Genomic DNA, 21,991 nt, shown 5'->3' on the forward strand with positions numbered 1-21,991 from the left:
ACGTAACCTGGATAAATTACCACAATATTTGCTCAAAACGAAATTATAATTATATATTAAATTTGAATAATCGTATCTAAGAATGATGATGCCCTTTTTCATTTGTCCAAAAGAACGCTTATTTTTTCAGTTTGTCATGTGACTTTTTTCATATTTAAGCATTTATATATATGACTTTTTATTCAATTGTATACATCTTATTATTTATAGTATATATTCGTGATTCCCTTCTTAAATTTTAAATCTTATCCCTATAATTTATTTGTATATAATAAAATACATTCCTTAATCTCCACAATATTTATAGCTGTTTTTATTTTTTATTGGTTATCAATTATTTGACAGCTGTAGTATACTAGTATTTGTCCTCTCTCTGTTTTTAATTTAGATTTTATTTGTATCTAAATCTTAAAATACTCGCATGATACATTGAGAAATTATTAGTATATGAGAGTTAATTATTAGTTTCACTCTCACTTTTTTTTTTAATCCATACTTGCACATATTTTCTTCTTCAAATATCGGAGGTCATAATGTAATTTTTAAGTTTAAAAAATTCAACACTAATTTTAGTTAAATATTTTAAAATATAACTTTAAAATATTAAAAATAAAAAGACATTTAATGTTCAAAACTTTTTTTAATAAGATATATAAAATTTTTAATAAGATATCACAAACTTAACGTTTGAAAATATAAATTTTATAAATAAAACAAAAGAAGTAAAGAGTTTCAGTTTATTTATTTTTTTATTAAATAAAATATAAATTATATTTTAAATTTAAATTTATTTTAATTTATAAATAGCATTGAAATTTCACAGATTTTTTTAGATTGACAATGAAATGTCACGTTCTTAAAAAAGTTTTAAGTTATTATTATTATTATTATTATTATTTTATATATGATATGTGATAATTTTGTACTAATAATATTAAATATTAACGATTAAATAATTTTAAAATTATTTTAATATATAAATTTTAATACATTATATAAAATCGATAAAAAAAAAACTAGCTCGATGTTTGGAAACGAGAAAAAGGTAATTTGAATGGAAAAAAAAGGAAAGTATAGTTGCCGCGTAATAAGTATTTTATCGTTATTCCATTATTACCCCCAAATGCTCACATTCTCTTTATATATGAGCCGTCAAACCCGCCCAAAAAACGCCACCTTCAATTTTCTCTCCCTTTCTCCTCCTATTTTCCCAGAAAATACCCATCAACATTTTCTGGATAGCCAAACACGCACAATATGAAGAAATCCGGCCTCCTCGCTGCCTCCGTTGCCGCCGCATCGGCAACCGCCATCTCCGCTTCCTCCTCCGCGCAGGTTTCTCTTCAGGTATTTGTCTCCAATCCATTAATTCTGCTCCGTTTTCGTCAATATTCTGCTTCAACCAATGGGGATCTGAGACTCATCGCGCGAAATCAATCATTTTTCCACCGGATGCGGTTTTTTTCGGTGAAATTGACGTTTGCGTTTTGATTTTGCAGGAGGGTGGGACTCACAGAGGCCACGGTAGTTCTTCACCGGGGGCGAGTTCGGGTTCGGCGGAGAAATTCGCGCCGAGATTCGATGGGTTGCGGTTCATTGAAACGCTGGTTACAGCTCACAGATGAAAGCTCGTCGCCGAAACGCGCTTTTCGGTTTTGCCCTTTCGTTTTGTTACTTTTAATCTTGTGCTGTCTAGAAAATTGGGGGAGAAATGACATGGGTTTTTTTAGGAAGAGAGGAATTGAGAGAGAATTTGTAATATTACGGGAATCTTATGAATTATGATGTTTTCTTGGTAGTTTATTATGACATGTGTTATGAGAATTGTGACTATTTTTCTTAATTTTTGAAGGAAATAAGAAAAAAAATATATTTTATTTTTCTTTTTGCAATGCAATATGCATGTTTGTGTCATTGTGTGGGTTGGGGGGCTTCTTATTTATTTAAAAAAAACATTTATTTTGTGTTTGGCAAATTTTCGTCCTTGATTTGGAGGAAAAACATGTTGGGGGCCTATCTCAGGCAGTTTGTGTAGATGGGAATTGTTTTGGTGTGGAGGGTGGGCCTATAATCAGTGTATCCTTTGATCAATGCGTAGTTTGCACTTTGCAAGATGAGGAATAAAATTGTTTTTTATGATTAAATTAAACAAAGTATAGAGAGCAAGGAAGGATATAAGAGTTTAAAAGCCATCATTTTGATAATTTTTAATTTTTTTAGTTTCAAATTTTATATTTTTTTATCTTATTTTCTACTCGTACAAACATTTTGCATTTTTAAAAAGAATCTTCCTTCTTAAAAATGCAAACAAACGAATCCTTAATTTTGAGGTTTGGTTGGATGAGGGTACATGAAAAAGACCAGGTTTCATCCTTGATTAAGGTAAGAAGATAGTAAAATAATGGAACAAATGTTGAAAATGGAAAGTATAAAACCTGAAATAGAAGGAGATACAGGAAAAAAAAAAATGAAGATGGGAAAAAGTTATTTTTGCTGTTTCTAAAATTGTTTTAATAAATTAATTTAGTCTCTAATATTATTAAGTTAATTAATTTATTCCTAAACTTGATGATCATCATTAATTTGGCTCTTGGGTTGAAAATGATGAGTCAATTTGGTCTTTTGACGTTTGAGATCAAATTAAGTTATATAAATCAAAGTTAAGGATCAAAATTGAGTATAAAAAAGTTTTGGTTAGAGAAAAATATTGTTTTCAATGATTTTTATATTGAAAGAGAATAGTCTTTAATTTCGAGGGAAGGATACTTTGATGCACATAAAGGTTAAAGATAAAATGACTGACGATTAAGAGTGTATTTTATCTACTATATCAAAGTTAATGATCAAAATCTTTGATGAGAGTGTTTATTATCATTTTTATTCAAATTATTATTATTCAACTAATAAAAAGTATTTTATATAAAAACTATTTAAAAAAAGTTCACAATAGACATTTTAAAATGACAATGAATTAATTCATCCTTAATAATCATAATTTAATGAAGTATATAATTAATAACTTTTAAATAATATCTTATGTTATAAATTTAATCATAAAATTTATTAAAATAAACTAATTTTTTTAAATTAATTGAATTTTTTTTTAAAAAGCATAACATAACATATTTTATTAAAGAAGCCATTAAATTTTACAATATATATATATATATATATATTTAAAATTCTTCCATTGTATTTGTTTACATATTTTTAAAATTTTTTATTTATGTTATAATTTCTTTTTCTGAGAATTTGTGCTTTTTAATATTTTGAATTTTTATTAATTATTAACCTTAAATATTTTAGTAGTATGAAAACAATTAAATATTACATGTAAAAACCTTTAAACTCAATAAATTTTATGTAAATAAAAAATATTAATAATACTATAGGAATATAGGTTTTTTTAATTTAATATTACTATATGATAACATGCTTTTTTAATTTGTTAAAATCAATGTATTTTTAATAATAGTTTATTTATTTTAAAAAAATAAGTACTAAAATATTTTAAAATTAAAGTTTACAAGATTAAAAGCATACAAAAATATATACTTAAAAATAATTAAATAATAAATTAATATATATACACACACCGTGAAGGTACATTCACTTGAGAGAGTGGCACATAGAATATTCGATCCGTAATTCCGTAAACCGATAACTTGTGATCAACGCCATCTGATACCTTTTTTTCACACGTCTGATAATTAATTCAAATGCACTAATGGAGTAAAGTAGTTTTATATTATTACTTAAAGAATTTATTAAACGACATGATCGAATAACAAATTATTAAAAATAGTGTTGTGAAAGAGCTTAATATAAAAGGTATTAAATAATGTGTATAAAACACTTAATACAACAAAAGTTATTAAATATTTTTCATTTATTTTTTAAAATAATTTTCTCCCAATTTTTTTATTCCTCAAAATAGCGAATCAAAACACTTCCAGAATTTTAATTTTTTTTAATTGAGATATTTTTCATATGAGACAATTCCATTTCAACTAATAAAATTACTATTAATTTTTTCTCCAATTAAAAAGTCAGACAGGTTAATTCACACACTTAGTAATAATAAGCTCTTATTTTAAACAACTAAATCATTCAAATAGTTAACAAATTACATAAACTAATAGACATAATTGATTTTATAAAATACATTTAAAATAAATATTTTTTTAATTATCATAAATCGCTAATTACAACAAGCATTACTATATTTTTTAAGTTAATAAAATTTAAAAATAAAATAAAGTCTAAATTTATTTTGACATACAAAATAATTAAAGTTTTCTTTAAAAGTTTGTCACGACTCCTTTTATAAAGAACCGATAATATTATTCTACACTACTTACTTATTTAAGATAGGTGAATAATGAAGAATATAAATATAAAATTCACTTTTCATTCAAAATAAATAAAGTTTCTTATAACAAATATCCAACAGAACAACATAATATTACATTTAGTTCATAATACTCAAAATACATAAAAAATTATACTACATAACTCTCTTTATATAATATCTCAAAATATATAAAAAAAACTTTAATGCAAAATTACTCAACTCCAACATTCTAACACTTTTCTATTGGCCATTCAGCTTATGAAGTAGATGCAACACTTGTTACCTTTACTCACGTATTACCATATGATTATTGCAATACACACATATACAAAAGCATAAACAGAAATGCAATGATGAACTTACAAAAAAAAATCATATATATATATATATATATATATTACTTATAGCAACAACTTCATACATTCTCAGTCTATTTAATGCACAATATGAAAATGGTTCTAACTGGTTTCACAGCCTAAGTAATCAAGAAGGAATCAAGCTAGTTTGAGAGTAACCCATTTTAGTATCTGGATCTAGACAATATAGCATAACACAGCTTAACATGCTCTATTGTTACACGTCAACCCACTTAAATATGTAACTCGACTCTATAATGATACAAGACATATATCTTAGTATAATGTAGCACAGACAAAATCATATTCTTAACAATTCTACTAAAATAATTCATAATATTTTAGCATTTTAAATCAATTAACAACAGTTATAGCTTAAAAAATAGCTTTTATCTAAGAGATCTGATAACATCATCTCAAAACTTCTTGTAATAACATACCAAATTATTTCAAACATCGTTTGATAGTTAAAGTAAGCTTCTCTTACCTTAAAACATCGATTAATACCAGATCTACTGAATATTACTTGTTTTAAGGTAAGATCCACTGAAAATTTAGCTCTACAACAAAGTTTCTCTTAAAATATCATCAATTATCTATAAGAAAGAGAAGAAGAAAAGAAAAAAAATAGTAAATCTAACTTCAAAACTATAGAAACTTACTTCAAATCCTTCAAAATAGAAGTAGAATCTCAAATCTGATGAGAAATCTAAGTTTAGGAAGGTTTAATATTAGAGAATGGTAGTATATGGTATTAGATCTCTCTAGAATTTTTGAGAAGTATAAAGAAATAAAAATTTCGTGCAAGGCCCTCTATATATAGGCAAAATTTTGAAAAAACTTTTTTTTAATACAATTCACGCCGTATTTACTTTAGCATTGACTTATGGTTCAACCATATTTACTGTTCCTACCGATTTTACTATTTATTTATTTTTAATAATTTTAAACTCTGTCTAAATCTATTCCAATATCAAATAATTCTTTAATTAACATTTAATAAATACAAAACATTATAAATTACTCAATAATAAATTATAGACTTGTTGATTATTAAAAAAAAAAAAGAAGAAGAAAAGATTTATATGATGTTTAATTATATTTAAATTTTTTTAAATAAAATGAGAATGATTTACAAATACTTTAAAACTTTTTTACTATCATGTTTTAAGTTTTCTTAAGTCATGAGGTATGTATTAACTCTATTGCTCCTCTCTTTTTTTTTTCTCTTTTATCTGTTAAACTCTTTTTTTTTTTTCTGTTTCCAAATTTCAAACAAAGCTTAAAAAAATTATATTGAATAAAATTTAAAAGATTGCATTAACTTTTAATTTAAAATTTAAAACTAAATTAAATAAAAAAATTTTAAAAAATATGCACTAAAATTCAAATATAATTTTTTTTGGGTCTCTTTGATTTACTTTAACTTCCAAACACAAGCTAACTCAACAATGGCCGTCTCTACCTTGAACAAGAATTATAGAACAACAATAGGAATATGCAACATTCGCCACTAGTATGAAGACTAAGTGCACAACCTTTTACTTTTCTACAACACTTTAGGACGAAGGGTAACAATCTCATCCATTGATATAGTAATACTCACTAATAATTAACTTGGGATCAGAGTAATATCGTCCTAATTATTTCTGTTGAACTCACTAAGAAAGAAAAAAGAAAGAATTTTGAGATTATGTCAACTTTAACTGATAGGATTTGCTTTTATTTGACATGGCAATTATTGTTGCTTACAGTTTGATCTTATCAAATGAAGTATGGGTTTATTCCCCCACAAGAGATGATGCGTGGAGAAGGCACCGAAAATTTGATATTTCAAAGAATTCGTCATCAACTTTTTAGGCGATTGAGATGTTACTCCATCATTTGCTGTTTCTTGTGATGCGGGAATTTCCTGAATCCCATTCCATGCTTTTTGATATTTACAACATTGTACTAATCACTTTTGTCATTGGTGTTTTAGGTGCTTCCATCCATTAGCATAAAGCGTATGATTTAACAAGTTTTGGATGGGAATGCATATCGCTTCCACGTCCCTGAAGAGATTTTGTCTGTGGTAGATTTTACATAAAGGTTGGAAGTGTTCACAAAATTGTCATGGCAGGTGAAACTTCCTTAAAGAATCCAACATACAAACATATTGGTTAAGGTTTATTTGGATTTGGTCAATTAAGGAAACTCTTGAAAAAAGATTTCAATGGCCAATTTTTATTTTATCAGTTTTTTTTTATTTGGTCATGTGTTATAAAATTTTTGTTCTTTTTTATCTATTACTTTAGAAGTTTAAGGATTTTTTATTTTTACTTTTCCTGTACTATGCTTTTCTCATTTACAATTTATTTTTTACATGTTTACCATAAGATAGATAATTAATTATTACGAAGTCTAAAAAATTATAAAATCAAATCACAAATCTCTTTGTACCTTACTTATATTAATCCATAAAATATATTTTATTGGAGAGAGCGATATTAGAGAATAAAAAATGAGTAGAATTAATAAATAAAAGAATTTAATTAATTGAAGCAAAAAGAGAAACTAAAAATAAGAGTAATTTGAATTAAAACATTAATTAATTCTCATAAATTCTGAGAAGTGATCTTAAGACGGATGCAAAGAAATCTAGGGAGTATATTCTTAGAACTAGTTAATGGCCACGTGAAGCTAGTTTACATGATGATTGGTGGATGGCTCGTTTACTCAGCTTCATTATATTAATTACTATATTATATTAAGTTTGATAATTGTGTAATGCAGACTCAATTTTCATGTTTTAAGCTTTATTTTAATCACTTAACAGCCTTAAATTGATAATTTCTGCTAAAATGGGTACTAAAATACAGGGAAAAATATTTTTACATGTTCATAATGTTATTTAAGGTATTTACATTTTATAAAATCCGAAATATTTTATTTTTTAAACCAGCTACTATGGTTTACTTACTTTATTTGTATAAGGGTATTGAAATTGTTTTGTAACCTTCATAATCCGTACAAAAATTTAAGTAAAAGAATATTATACCCAAAATGTAGTCATATGCAAAATTTAATAGGTACAGTTATCTCTAGTCAATAGTAATCACCAAGATTCACCACTTGGTGCTCAATTGTTTATTTATTTGCTGAACTATAGCCATCATCTAATTAAAACTACTTGCAATTTTCATCATTCTTATCGATCGTTCTGAGACAATTTAATATGATGTTTTAGTCAAATTAGTCGATAAACGTGGGTGAGATGCATATTTCATACCACACTAATTTTCCAAGTGGGAGCCCCGCTTTTCTTTCAATTTGCCTTCTTGATGCTCGTGCATGCTACATCAGGTAATCAGCACATGACAAATCGTAACCCCACCTTAGATCATCATCTTTTTGAAGGTGATGTTATTCATGGGCCAATCAATTGTTGATTCATAAATTAATGATATACAACTAATTTTTCACTTTCACCCACTTATTTAATTTAAAATTTCAGGAAAATTGATTGGTTATATAAACTTTTAAAATAGTCTGGTAATAATAATGCAATATTTTACCTTAAATTCTTGATACGTCATCTATAATTGTGATAAAAAAGAAGAAAAAAAAAATAAGTTGGAGCACTATTCCTTCAATACTTCAAGTTTTTAGTCCTTAATTTTCTTATGGATATGAGTTGGTGCTTAAATTTATAACAAAATTTGCGTTAAAATAACCCTTCGTACAAACTAGTTAATAAATGAAATCATACAAGGACAAACATATTACAGATGTTATAAATCTAAGGAGTAACTCGTGTGTACAAACAAATTCCGATACTATAAATCTAAGAATAAAATGTACTTATTTTTCCTGATAATTTTTTTTTTTCCTGGAACCTTAACAGAGGTGTACCATCCAAGCAAGCCAGAGTGATGGGCAAAAGACCACATTTTGTAATTTAACTCAGATAAACTTATCAATAAATATTAATAAGAAAAAAAGAAATAAAATAAAATAAAATAAATTAAAATATTTACATAAATTAAAATGAATATATTCAATTCACCCTTTTTAAAAATGTCTCATTTAACTCTTTTTTTTTTTCAAAAATAAATTGTATAAATTTTAATTTTAAAGAAAGATTTGATTTACTGTACAATACTTTATTCCATTATATATAAAAAGTTAATCTAAACTGAACCTTTATATCCATCAAGAGAAAGGGAAAAATAAAATGATAAACTGTAATAATATACTTTTCTGGGCAATCTTGATCAAGAACATAAGAAAATTCCAGTATCACATGAAAGCTGGATCCTCAGACTGCTGAGGAAAATTGATTAAATTTTTTTCTTCACATTTTGAGCCTCAGAAGAAACTGAAGAAGAAGGCAAAGAAAGCAGCAGAGGTAACGAGGAACAAAGAGTGAGGAGCAGAAACATGACTGGTGTTAGAAGGGTGGTCAGAAGTATTGGTTGGTTTTACATCGCTGCAGTCAAGACCTTTAGTCCCTTCTTTGCACTCATTAGCAAAGAGGCCAGGAGGGTATTTGCCATAGATGTTTATGTAGCTAAACATAACGGAAGCACAATCAGTTGTCATGTCATTAATGTCATCTGAAAAAGGGCAAGCAAATTGCTTGAATGCCTCACAGCAAACCTTTGGTGGGTATTGGGGTCCCTTGCATTGACTTGTCAGGATTGTGAAGTTCTGGTGCTCAAAGTCAACTCCACATGCTGCACATTTTTACACATAACTTTTCCCTTGTTATTACCGCAATCATTAAAAGTTAGAAGAGGGAATACATAAAACCATATATGAATGGCTTATTAATTAAAAATTATTTAATGTAGATGTTAGATATATAAAGCTCTCACCAATTAAGGTTAAGGTTCTAGGATACAATTTCTAAATTCATTTTCCTCTTAATTGATATGTTTTGATTAATAAATTTAAAAAATAATTGTGCTTATTAATACTTTAAAGACATCAGTTAAGAAATTAATACATAACAAATTTATTAAAAACTACATTAAGAATGACAAGAGTGTATTGTCATAGTTTTGAAAGCTTTTTTATTTCTTAAATCCTTAAATAACCGATTAACATTTATCTTGAGAAAGTATACATTATATTAATTCTGTTTTTTGACTTCTGTAATAAAAAAAAATGAAAGTAAGATGATGATAAAAGAAAAAAACTCAATACTCCCGTAAATTGCATCGCTTTTCCATTCCCATATTAAAAGAGTTAAAGAGGATTGTAAAAGTAAGTTTGCGTGGCTAATGGGTCCCAAGTGTACATGTACATCTATTCTGATAAGTGGCATTGTCATCAATGACAAAGCATTAGTATGACATAGATGAGATATGCCTGCACTTAAACTTTTCTACTTTATTAGAGATCAAAATAAACATATCAAATGGCTCCCTCAAATGTCAGTAAAACCTTTTCTTTTTTTTTCAAAAAGAAAAATATAATGATATTTGCCACTATTTTTATTGGCAGCTTTTTTACTTCGAATACTTATATAAGCATGATAGAAATTTTAAGGACGGAATAATTAGTTTATATAAGTAATACTAGTAATACATTTTTTTATAATTTCTAATAGATTTTAATTAACAATAAAAAATGTATTACAAGAATTATGTTAAAAAGTGTATTGTTAGTATCACTCCAGTTTATATATAATGAATTCATATGACTAAATATAGCTTAAAAAATGTTTTGAGTTTATAATAATAAGGTAGTGCTGTTCTTGAGGGTAGTTAATGAAACTTTTTCTACTCTACGATAGAGTTTAACTTTGATAAATCTATTTTCAAGTAAGAAACTAAGAAAAAGAAAAAAATTTGAGGAGGGCAAAAGGAAAAATATAGAAAAGGATATTGGAAGAGGAGTTAAACTATTTTTCACTTTAACGATTAAAGTAAAAAAAAATGACATAAAAGAGCTGAAGATTAAGAATAAGTAATTCGATGGACTAAGAACAATTTCCTTGTTTTTTCTTACCTATGAATACCAACCTTTGCATAAACCATTGTCTTCTAGCAAGGGGGTCGTTTATTGGCCAACATCCCTTCTTCTTTTTATTTTACTTATACACAATTTTATATGAAAAGAATAAGACATAACGTGGAAGTTTGATTTTTCTTTTCTTGATGCAAATAATTTGATTTTGAAGATTTGGAATATGGCTTTCCCAAAATTTTCTTTTCGGCAAATAATTGTCGTTGTCAATGTCTTGGAGATCACCCATATATTAAGAAAATGAATAAGAAGCATATGTCACTCATTGCGTCCTAGCAAGGGGTCATCAATGGGCCAGTTCTATATTCTTTTTATGTACAATTTTAAACTAAAAGAATGAGAAATAACATGAACGATGATTTGTTAACAATATATGATTTGGAAGATTTAGTACATGGCTTCCAAAATATTTTTTAAAAATAATTCTCGTAGTTAGTCCTCCTCCTACTTATCATCCACATGAATAAATTATGACACCCCTTTATTCCTTTTTTCCGAAATGAACTTGATAAATTTTGACACCTTTTTAGAGATACGATCTACTTATTACATAACAGAGAATTATGATGCACATATTTGCTTGCACTTGGCTAGAGCAATAAATTAAACCAGGTTCAAAGGAATTAACTTGATTTCAAGGTACTTTTCCACATTTGAATTGAAAGGAAGCCCATTGCAGATGTATAAACAACACAAGGATTTAAACAGGAGGGCAGAAAAAAATGTTACCTTTCTTAGCTTGCAGGAGGGCACGGCCAGTAGATACCCCAGAATCAAATATTTCATCTGTGTTAACAAAAATTCAAGCACATGAACACAATTTTAACAAATTTGAATATATGTTGAATGTGACACATTTTATGATTGAAAAAAGTTGGAGCTTGGAATAAAAGAATGTACCAGAAAGGAAAGGGGCAGCGGAGGCCAATGTGGCTAAGAGGAAAACACAGAGAATGGAAGAGAAGAAGGCATTTGAACCCATTTTCTCTTTCACCCTCACCCTTTTGTTTTCAATTTTTATTTTTTCCTTAGGGGTATGTTTCTTTTCTGGTTTTGGAGAGATGAAGAGAGAGAGGACAGAGTGACATTGCAGGAATTGTGGTGGAAATGAAGCGTGTTGTTAGGCTGGCAATGTTCCAATGGCTCTCCTTGCGTTCCTTGGCTATGGTTAATGGTACTTTTGTAATATATTGTTCCCCCTTTCATAGTTGTTATATAATATGCCTTTTTTACTATAATTGATCCTTCTTATAACCCATCACCCTGATAAACACCTCGTTTTATAAAATTATTTTGTCACAGTTCAATTTCTTGGTCAGTTTTAACTTAGCCTTATATATTTAGTTTATAAGGAGATAGAATTGCTAGACCACTTCTTAATAATAATAATAATATTATTGTTATTAATTACTATTATTTGATTTGAGGTAATATACTTAAACACAATTCTCAAGGCTGCTTAATAGTCATTAACTATCTCAAACCATTATTGCATATTACGTGTATCCACATATTACTAATGAGATAAGTAATTTATTTCTTGCTGTTATCTTACTGGTGCAAAAATTAACTTGAATGTTGAAATACCCTGTACTTTCTCGTTTCATCATCAACTTTATGTACCAGGCTAGCAATATTATCTTCTTTTGGGCCTATTAAGGGCTGGGCAGCGGTCGGGCATGGGTGGGTTTGGGTTAAAAACATAAAACTGAAACAATATAATTTTTAATAATTTTAATCGTTTTTGTCAGAAAATTTATATGAGCTAGTCGATGGTGACGGATATATCGAGTTAAACGTATCGGATTAGGCGAGTAACTGATTTCGTGGAGTATTCACTTCTTCGAAGCTGGATGATGCAATAACTCAACTATGTTATGGTATTGCAGTCTGTATATAGATCAGACAAACAAATCTGGAGCTTGTTTGCGTTAGTCTTTTATAACGTTTGCACCGTATTATTCTAGATATTGGATTAAATTATAGAAAAATAAAATAAAAATAAAATTAATTAATCAAATTCAGTTATTTATAAATAAGTAATCTTCATCTAACTCTGACCAAATAAATTCATATAGGATTGAATTTATGATTTTATTCAACCGAAAATTTAAGACAAATCGTTTAATTTTGTAAAAAAAATTTTCAATTTAAACAGGTAGAACTACGTCGTCGGTTTATGCTTACCCCTAAATTATTGGGCTCATTGAAGTGACACTACGTCGTCATCATCATCATTGACATAAAGATTGGCTGGGAGTAATAATTATACACACCCAATGATTTGGCTAATACAATAATTTCTCAGTTTCTCGTAGTACCCAATTAGAATTATATCAAGAAAATTCAAGTCTAAACTGAAACAAAGGAAGGAGAAAGCTTAACAGAATTTACCAGAAGAACCTTTATAGTTCTATTCTCATACCTGGCAATTTAGTTCTAAGCTTATATTATGAATAATTGCACACTGTGTATGTATCTAGTTTTCCCGGTCCGTGTTCAACTGGTAAATCCTAAAACAAGACTTTGAAATCATATAATTTCCTTGTTTGAAAGTAATAAATGTTTTTGCATAAATACTCCAATAAACGATGCAGCTAGGATGCTAGCAGTGGATTAACTATACATAGCTTCTGAGTGCATTCAAATTTCGAAATCCTTACAATCCAGAACGTGTATGATCACTAAGATTATTTGTAAATCAGTAAAGAAAAATACATCAATTAATAATATAATGTTAAAAAAACACCACCTTTTCTGGTGTGAATTCATAATTTGTAAGTTGTTCCAGGGCAGAGGATAAGATTAAGGGCACCGAATCTGACTTTTTCCTGGGCCAAAGCAATTATGAGCCACTTCGAATAAATGTTTCGATAACAACTTACAAAAGAAAAAATAAGTGGAATTAATGCACGATTGTACGTCCATTAGAAAAAGGATAACATATGTAAGGAAAAGACGACTTTTCTCCAATTTATAGAGCTTAACATTCTTGCATTAAAAAAAATACCTTAACTGTGCGGTTTTATAGTTAAAAATTCCATAAACTAAAAGGTGATTCAAAGCCTAAATGTGAATAATCGAGTTCAAATGTTTAACAAACTTAGAAAATGTAGATCAAACATACCAGAACTATTAAATTAAATCACACTATCATTTTTGACACAAATAGAAATAGTAGATACTTGTCACAGTAGCTTTCTAATGTTGTTTTCTCATACACAAAGGGGAACTGCAACAGATAAACCTTAGGATACGATGCATATGCAATCAAAATCTTATTCTGGGAGCTGACTTAACTTTTGAACACATAAAATGGATAATATTCTGAGATTAAATGCACCATCACGTTTCGTTAATATCTTGTTCTAACCTCGTTAATATCTTTTTATCTGCAACTATTAAGTAATTAAGTTTATGTTTTTGAAAATAATTATTTTTTTAAGTTATATTAGAAAGATAATGAAAATAAAGATGATATCTTTAAAATGAGCTAAATCGAACCCACGAAATTGAAGCTTGCTGCTGTTTATATGATCGGTGGGCTGTATTCCAGATTCCTCCTGACTTAATAGACTGTATTTGGACAAACATTATTGGCTTAAAATTGAATTTGCAGTATATTCATTTACATTTTGATACTCATAAACGCAAGTTTATTCTAAAATTTTGCATAAAATTCCCAACCCAATGAAAGAAATTATATATATATATATATATATATATATATATATATATATATATATAAAAGAAAGATCTTCATTAATATAAATTTAAAAATTCTTACATTTAACTTAAATCTTTTATTTAATTTAAATCTAATAATTTAGTAAAATAATAAATTATAATACGTTAAATTTAAGTTAAATAAAAAATTTAAATTAAATATTTTTAGTTTTTCTTAAACATAATTGATTCTGTTTTTAAATTTATATCTTTGAGTTAATGTGATAAATTATATATATTTTTATGTTGAATCAAAAAATTATACTAAATTCACTGTAAACTTACTTTTAAGATAAAAATTTACAACCATATAATAAGTACATCACTTCATAAAAATATCAATTCTATAAAATTAAATTGATTCAACGTTAAATTTATAAATGCTAGTCAAATCCGTTTTTCGCAGTAGCAAAATTGACAGAAAACTGTAACAATTTTTTTCTTTTTTAGTAAAATAATGTTTTGCGGAACATAACGTTGGGTGTGGCTTAGTGCAACATTGTTACGCGGGCCAATGTCCCTATTTTTGGTCAACCAATCAATGTCCATTTATTTTTCATTCAATGTGTGATGGGTTTATATGGAGCCAGCTGTTTACAGGCATAATTAATTAACAAAAACTCTCGATAATGTTTAACTTATCTTTCATTGTTTTTTCTATCACATGGATCATGATTCTCTCATGTCTTTATCTCACTTACGTATCAAATGCATAATTTAACCATTCAAATTTATTAACATATATTATTTAATAATTATCCACAATTAAACTTGCGGTTCATTCTAATAAGGATATGGTTAGAGACATTAAATGACATGTGAATTATTTGGAAAAATTGGTGGCTGTTTCTATGTCTTCCCTACCAAGATATAATTTAATCTTCTTTCATTGGGAATTATTCCCACCTACGTTTCATTATCCCTTAAAGCATTAGTAGTATTTGATTTTCAAAATCTTTTAATTTTTTTGTGAATGATACTTAAATTTTTTTTTTACCCATAGTATAAGATATAAAAAATTATTTTCAGAAATATAAAATTTTTGAAAACCTTAAATTGTAAATAAATTAATTTTTTTATTTTTTCACCTTAATAGATAGGTATTTTAAACTTTTCTAGAAATTTAAAATTTTTGAATAAAAACATTTTTTTACTCTATTTTACTTTACTAATTTTTAAATTATTTTTTTACTCTCTCTTCTCTCTGCTTTACTTATCTTCTTTAGTGTTTTTCTCTATAATTTTTCTGCTCTTACTCTTTAATAAACATGTACTCTTATTTTTATTTATTTTGCTCTCTTAATTATCATCATTTATCTATATTACTTTATTCTTTCTTTAATTATTTTTTTTATTGATTTACCTGTTGTTATTATTTAAAAATCTTTATATGACTTATATTTAAGTTAAAAATATTTTTATGAAAGTAATAATATTTTTAAAAAAAATTACTTAATAAATAAATATAAATAACAAATTATTCAAAAAATACATTCTAAAAAATTTCACTTAAAAAAATTTCGGATATCAAACACCAGTTACCATCTCTCCAGAGTATGATTTATCAAATAGGTCCAAAGCTTGTGTGTTGGGTGCATCAGTAGTCAGTCTTATTACTATCAGCCGATAGTGACTAGGCTATTACACAATTCGAAACATTTGCAGCTACCATGGATATAGATCCATTGTTATCTGTTTCCAGTACATTCCACTTTTTTTTTTTATCTCCACTCGTGCTTCATGTTGCGATGCTCAGATCAAAGTGAATTTAATAAAACCTTCAATTCTAATTTCGAATTTAAATTCTAATTTCGAATATTACTATCAAATATACAGTTTATCACGTAATTTCGAATTTAAATCTTAATAAATATTATTATATTAAAGTAAAACATTATCACCTATAATTATCATACTTGTATTTCTTAAATTCACAAATGTACGTACATTTAATAGAATTCAGAATTCAGAGAGTTAGTGAATGAAAATAATGGGTTCATTCTTATCCATCTCGAACGGAAGAATCTAATCATTTCGTTGTTTTATGTTTTATTCTGACTTTGCCATGCAGCATAAGAGTCCAATGTTGGTAATCGCATCGAACATGTTCATATTTTCTTTCCTCTGTTTTTTCAAATAATTTAAACATCCACTATTTATTTAAGTTATTTCCAATTAGATTCTCTACATTTTGGATGCAATCCCTTTAAAAAAATGGAGCTTCAATCTTATTTTTCAGAAAGGGAAACAAACACTCTTGTCTACACCAATAAAGTGACAACAAACACAAATAAATATAATTGTTGATGCATGGATCAATGTGCGGAACTTATTATTTTCAATTTTAACCATTTATATTAAAATAAAATATTTTTAAAAATTATAAAAATTTAAAATTTAAAAATTGATACTGAGAATTTTTTATGTAAATACAAAATTTGAAAAATAAAAAATATAAAGTATTATTTTAAAAAATATATTATAAAAGTATAAAAATAAAACTTGTGAATAATAAATTTTAAAATAATAATAAAATATATGAAAAGCATTAAAAACGGTGATAAAAAAAAGTTATTGACAATTTTTAAATTTTTTTAAATTTTTATAATGTTGTTAAAAATATTATATTTTGGTAATTTCTTTCTTTTTTTTCATAGAAAGCCTAATAATGTACGCTGGTATTATAGAAGTTGAATTAATTATGTAGTCAAATTATTTTAATGGAATACACAGTAGAAATTTAAATTTATAATCTTTTATAAGCATTTAAACTCTATATAAATGATTTAGTGTAAATTGTACATTTTAAAAATATTTTATCTATTTAAAAATTAATAAAAAACTTAAAAAAAGTTAAAGTAATGATCTGTAAAAACTTTAAAATTCAAAAGAGACGTACACGAAAAATTACAACAAAATTTTTATTTTTTCGCAACAGCTTATAATTTTTTGAGTTAGGTTTTATTTTATTTCTTTTATCTTGAACTTCCAAAATAAAACAATGATCCGTAAATAATTTTTTTGCATTATTAAGTTTTAAATAGTAAAAATTTAATATATAATTTTTTTATTGTACTTAATATTATTAATGTTTTAAATCTTGTAATATTCTCTTATAATATTTTTTTATAAAAAATTAGCATATAAAAGCTTTTATTGTATATATTTAAAAAACATAAAAATGTAAAAAATACGATTTTTTTGAAAAAAATATAATTTTATAAATAATTTGTATAAAATAAGACAAAACATTTTATAGATATTTTTGACTATCTAATCAGTGTATATTGTGGAGTGATACTAATTTAAAAAATTATATATTTTTTGAAAATGATATTTTTTTTTTGTCAAAAAGAAGACACACCTTAGATTTTATTTTATTATTTAGACAAAGCTTCGTTTTCCTCGGGAAGTGAGTAGCCGTGTGTGGTATGTGGCGCCACGTCAGGGAAGGTTATCCATCCCCTTTGCGGATATGAGTGCTCAACAGTTCAATTGTACGCCATTTGTCTTTTATATTGATTTTGATGTGTACATAAAATTTTATTTTATTCAAAATATAAATAAAAACAATCTATGTATTATATTAATTTTAAATTTTATCACTACCGAGGGAAAAAAATTTTCTTGATACAAAATAACCTCTTAAAAATGAGTAAATAATTGAGTTTTTCAATATGTCAATTTACTTTTTAATCTTATGTATCTTTGATCTTTTTATCATGATATCAGAAATGGATTTTATTGAATAACACTAAAATTTTAATTCAATTTTTGAATTAAAATAAATTAATAAATATGTCTTTAAAATAAATTAAAATTTTAATTATACTCTTTAAAAACTAAAATTACAACTAAACTTAAATTAATTAGTCATGTAACTAGACTCGATTTTTTTTATAAATAATATATTTGAATTCTCATTTAAACAAATATAAATTCACATTTATTTTGATATTTATGATATATATTTTACATAAATTCAAATTTACAACTTTATAATATTATTCAAAGGCACATTAAATTATTAGACTCGAATTAATGACTGCATATTGAAAAATATTAAAAAAATGAAGGACATTAAAATGGATGAGTTGAACCGGTTTAAAATTGGGGGATCCGGTCTTCCAAGTTTATTATAAAATCGCAGTATCTGCCAACTCTGTTTCTTTCCCTCGTACTTCTTCTTCTTCTTCATCTTCATCTTCATCTTCTTCTTCTTCCATTCTTTCTCTGCTTTTTCACGCAACTTCCAATCTTTTCATTTCAACTTCCAACATTCGTGATTGCACCCTTGCAACGCAACAAATCATTCTGTAAGTATTCTAATCTCTCTCTCTCTGTCTCTCTTCACAGGATGTGTGCGAATTGTCAACACATGGGGCATGCAATTTCATTTTTAGTTTCCTTCAATCACCCTCTGTAATTCTACTGTGCTTTCCCTCTTTTCTTCATCTGGGTGTTCAAATTTTCTATCAAATTTTCATTTTTTTCAATGGATTATTGTGAGGAACTGCTTTTGCTTTAACTTTCCGCAAGGAAGCTAAACTATTTTCAATACTCTCTTGATAATCGAGATCCTTATTTTCTACGTTTCCCATAGATGGAAACGCTACCTTTGGCTCTCACTTCTATGCTCAATATAAGGCACTGTATTCCATAGTTGAATCTTGTTCTCTTACAGCAGATCTAAAAGGAAAAAGAATTTAATTGCTATTTCCTGAAAATTGATTTTGTGATAGGCGTTAGATATTATAAACTCTTTTTTTTCTCTCACTCTCTTAGCCATGATGCATGACTTCCCTGAGATTGTTGATATGAATTTCTGTCTTTTCAACTTGTCTTCTGCTTTGAGAGATAGTATGAAATTGGCTTGCTTGTTTCAATTAGAAGAATCTCTTCTCTTCCCCTCTTAATTCTCTCTTATCTACTGGTCTGATTTTATTTTTTAGTATTATGAATAAATTGCATCGATTAGATTTTCTATTGCTAGCTGAATTCTTGAAAATATGTTTATTTAATTGAGCAGTTTGATGCGTTATGCCTGCAGATATAATACTTTTACTTTATTAAACAGTTGCATGAGCTCAGCCTGCAAATATACTTTTAATCTGTCGACTACAGAAAAATTTAATTTGTCAATTAATGTATTTAATGTCTGTAACCGTAACAGTCTCCTGCAATATTTTTTATAATATTTTTCCTGCAATTATTGACCAGCGGGGATTGGTGATCTGCAGTCTTCCTTACCACACTTTTTTTTTCTCAAAGAATGGAACATATATTAAATATGCAGTTATTTTAAATTACTCTGAAGGAATAAAACATAATAGTTATGGTTGGACATACTTCATTCACCACAAGGTCTATAAGTACTAAATATTGGGTCTTACTGATTAATATTCTTAAAACTTTGGTTAAGGAATTAAGGATAAAAAGTCTTTGTTAGAAATCATGGGGAAAGGATATTGAAAATCATGGGCCAATACCGTTTGATAAAAACCATTTTCCATGTATCATTACGCAAAACATTATCGTTTGTTGGCCGGAGAATTGAATCGATTGATTGATTCCAAATTTGGCGACATTGAAGTATAGGAGTAGTGTACTTTAGTATATCTTTTTCAAAGCAATTATTGCATAAACATTAACTTTTAGTCGTCAAGGGGTGGTTACCACAGCTTGAACTTATCACCACTTAGCCAAACTTGACCCCACCCCAACCAACCCATTTTGCTATATGCCTAGCTAGCTGAAAATAGTTATCATCTTATGTAGTTTCCAGTTTCTGTAATGTCGTTGCTACTCTAACATCGTATAAACTTTCTTACTTCATCGTTGGAGTTTGATTTTTTCTTTTTAAGAAAAATGTTTTGACTTGATCCTAGGAGTTTGATTTTTTTTAAAAGAAAAATGTTAACCTTAATCTTTAGTGCTAACATTATTAATTAATAATAATAAAATTTTATTAAAAAATATTTATTATATTTTTATAACTTTAAAACAATAAATGTGATATTTTTAAAAAAAATTTAGACTCATTTTTAAAAGTTGTGGTTGGTATATACTATTTTTTTTAATCATAAACACTACTTATATTTTAGGAACGGTCCTAATCAAACTGTTGAAGAAAACGCTGCACTTTGGTTGGATGATATCTCACTTTATTAATTTTCGGTGTCTTTTCTATCTACATAACCTACGTTTATCAATTTCAAGCAACAGTGAATGTATATATATGTTAGATGCCTGGAAGGTTTAAAGCTGATATATTTTTGGTCTATATATGCTGACCAAAATTGCTTTACCAAACCATATTTTCAAGGAAATTAATTAAACAATTGCAGTATTGAGGTTGATTTTTATTTTTTTTAACTTTTAGCTTTGAGGATTGTTTTTTCCTTGTGAATTTCTATAATGCTTTTTAAAATATAACCCTCCATCCCAACAAAAGTTCATGTCTCATACATAGTGCATGTGCTTGTGCATTTCAGGTTCAGTTACCTACAAGAGAACATACTGTCTAACTAAAAGGCCAAAATGGACTTAGATCGTAAGGAGGAGATTGAGCCCCAGAATAAAAACTGGAAATCTTCAAGTGATGTCATTGCAGATTCTGATAGAAATGTTTGTGGTGGCTTTGAGTGCAACATCTGTCTAGAGTGTGTTCGAGAGCCAGTAGTCACACTTTGTGGTCATCTTTATTGTTGGCCCTGCATATATAAATGGCTTCATTTTCAAAGAATCACTTTAGAAAATGAACAAGAAGAGAAGCGACAATGTCCGGTATGCAAATCGGAAGTTTCTCAATCCTCTCTAGTTCCATTATATGGCCGTGGCCCAAGCACAACATCTTCCGGAGGAAAGACTCATAAAGTAGGAATGGTCATACCACAAAGACCTAAGGGCCCCAGATTACATAATACTACATCTGTTTATTATCATCCCAATAATCCTTATCATCATTCTCAACAATTTAATTCAATTTCAAATGGTTATACTTCACCAATACTTAGCACAGGTGGTTCACTAAATAATACATTTGGAATATTTAGTGGAATGATATATGCAAGGGTTTTTGGTAATCAGATGTCAAACATATACACATATCCTAATTCATACAGTCTTTCAGAGGCCAATAACCCAAGGACCAGGAGGCATTTAATGCAAATTGATAAATCACTCAGCAGAATAAGTTTTTTCCTCCTATGCAGCCTAGTTTTATGTCTTCTCTTATTCTGAGTGCTCTTTTTTATTTTCATCTGTACCTACAGTACACCTTTGTATGCAAAGTAATGCTGAGATGTGTGAGTAATTGTAATTACAAGTCTCTGTCTGAGCTATATGAAAATAGATAGTTGCATAACTTTACTTGGTATTCTAGCTTTGAACTTTCAGCATGTTGTAAAGATATATTTTTTAAAATATTCTTAGTTATTGATTAAAATTTATTAAAAAATATAAAAATGTGAGAAGATTCAAATCATTAAATTGAAGGTGAAATTTATACGATTTTCATAGTTTTTAATAAATCTTAGTA

At 27.2% G+C, this 21,991-nt stretch overlaps 3 protein-coding genes across 4 annotated transcripts; 2 read left to right on the top strand and 1 right to left on the bottom strand.

The window, feature by feature from the left end:
- The first annotated feature begins 1,183 nt into the window (after positions 1-1,183).
- Positions 1,184-2,034, top strand: LOC113859684. The gene is made up of 2 exons (XM_027492395.1): positions 1,184-1,347; positions 1,500-2,034. Exons 1-2 carry the CDS (start codon positions 1,258-1,260, stop codon positions 1,623-1,625), a joined length of 216 nt encoding a protein of 71 aa, XP_027348196.1. The 5' UTR covers positions 1,184-1,257; the 3' UTR covers positions 1,626-2,034.
- A 6,924-nt stretch (positions 2,035-8,958) lies between these two features.
- On the bottom strand, positions 8,959-11,754 carry LOC113859037 (GPI-anchored protein LLG2). Its single transcript, XM_027491854.1, has 3 exons — positions 11,626-11,754; positions 11,455-11,511; positions 8,959-9,428 (listed from the first exon to the last, which is right to left on the bottom strand). Exons 1-3 carry the CDS (start codon positions 11,705-11,707, stop codon positions 9,061-9,063), a joined length of 507 nt encoding a protein of 168 aa, XP_027347655.1. The 5' UTR covers positions 11,708-11,754; the 3' UTR covers positions 8,959-9,060.
- A 6,856-nt stretch (positions 11,755-18,610) lies between these two features.
- LOC113858631 (E3 ubiquitin-protein ligase RMA1H1-like) lies at positions 18,611-21,827 on the top strand. Of its 2 annotated transcripts, XM_027491344.1 has the most exons (3): positions 18,611-18,767; positions 20,237-20,246; positions 20,946-21,693. In XM_027491344.1, exon 3 carries the CDS (start codon positions 20,992-20,994, stop codon positions 21,691-21,693), a length of 702 nt encoding a protein of 233 aa, XP_027347145.1. In that variant the 5' UTR covers positions 18,611-18,767; positions 20,237-20,246; positions 20,946-20,991. The 2 variants fall into 2 exon arrangements, with proteins under 2 accessions (XP_027347145.1, XP_027347146.1); XM_027491345.1 differs by lacking the exon at positions 20,237-20,246 and having other exon boundaries at positions 20,946-21,827.
- The last annotated feature ends 164 nt before the right edge of the window (positions 21,828-21,991 follow it).

This window comes from Abrus precatorius, unplaced genomic scaffold, assembly GCF_003935025.1.
Source record: "Abrus precatorius isolate BTA unplaced genomic scaffold, Abrus_2018 Scaffold2, whole genome shotgun sequence".
In the NCBI taxonomy this organism is placed as follows: Eukaryota; Viridiplantae; Streptophyta; class Magnoliopsida; order Fabales; family Fabaceae; genus Abrus; species Abrus precatorius.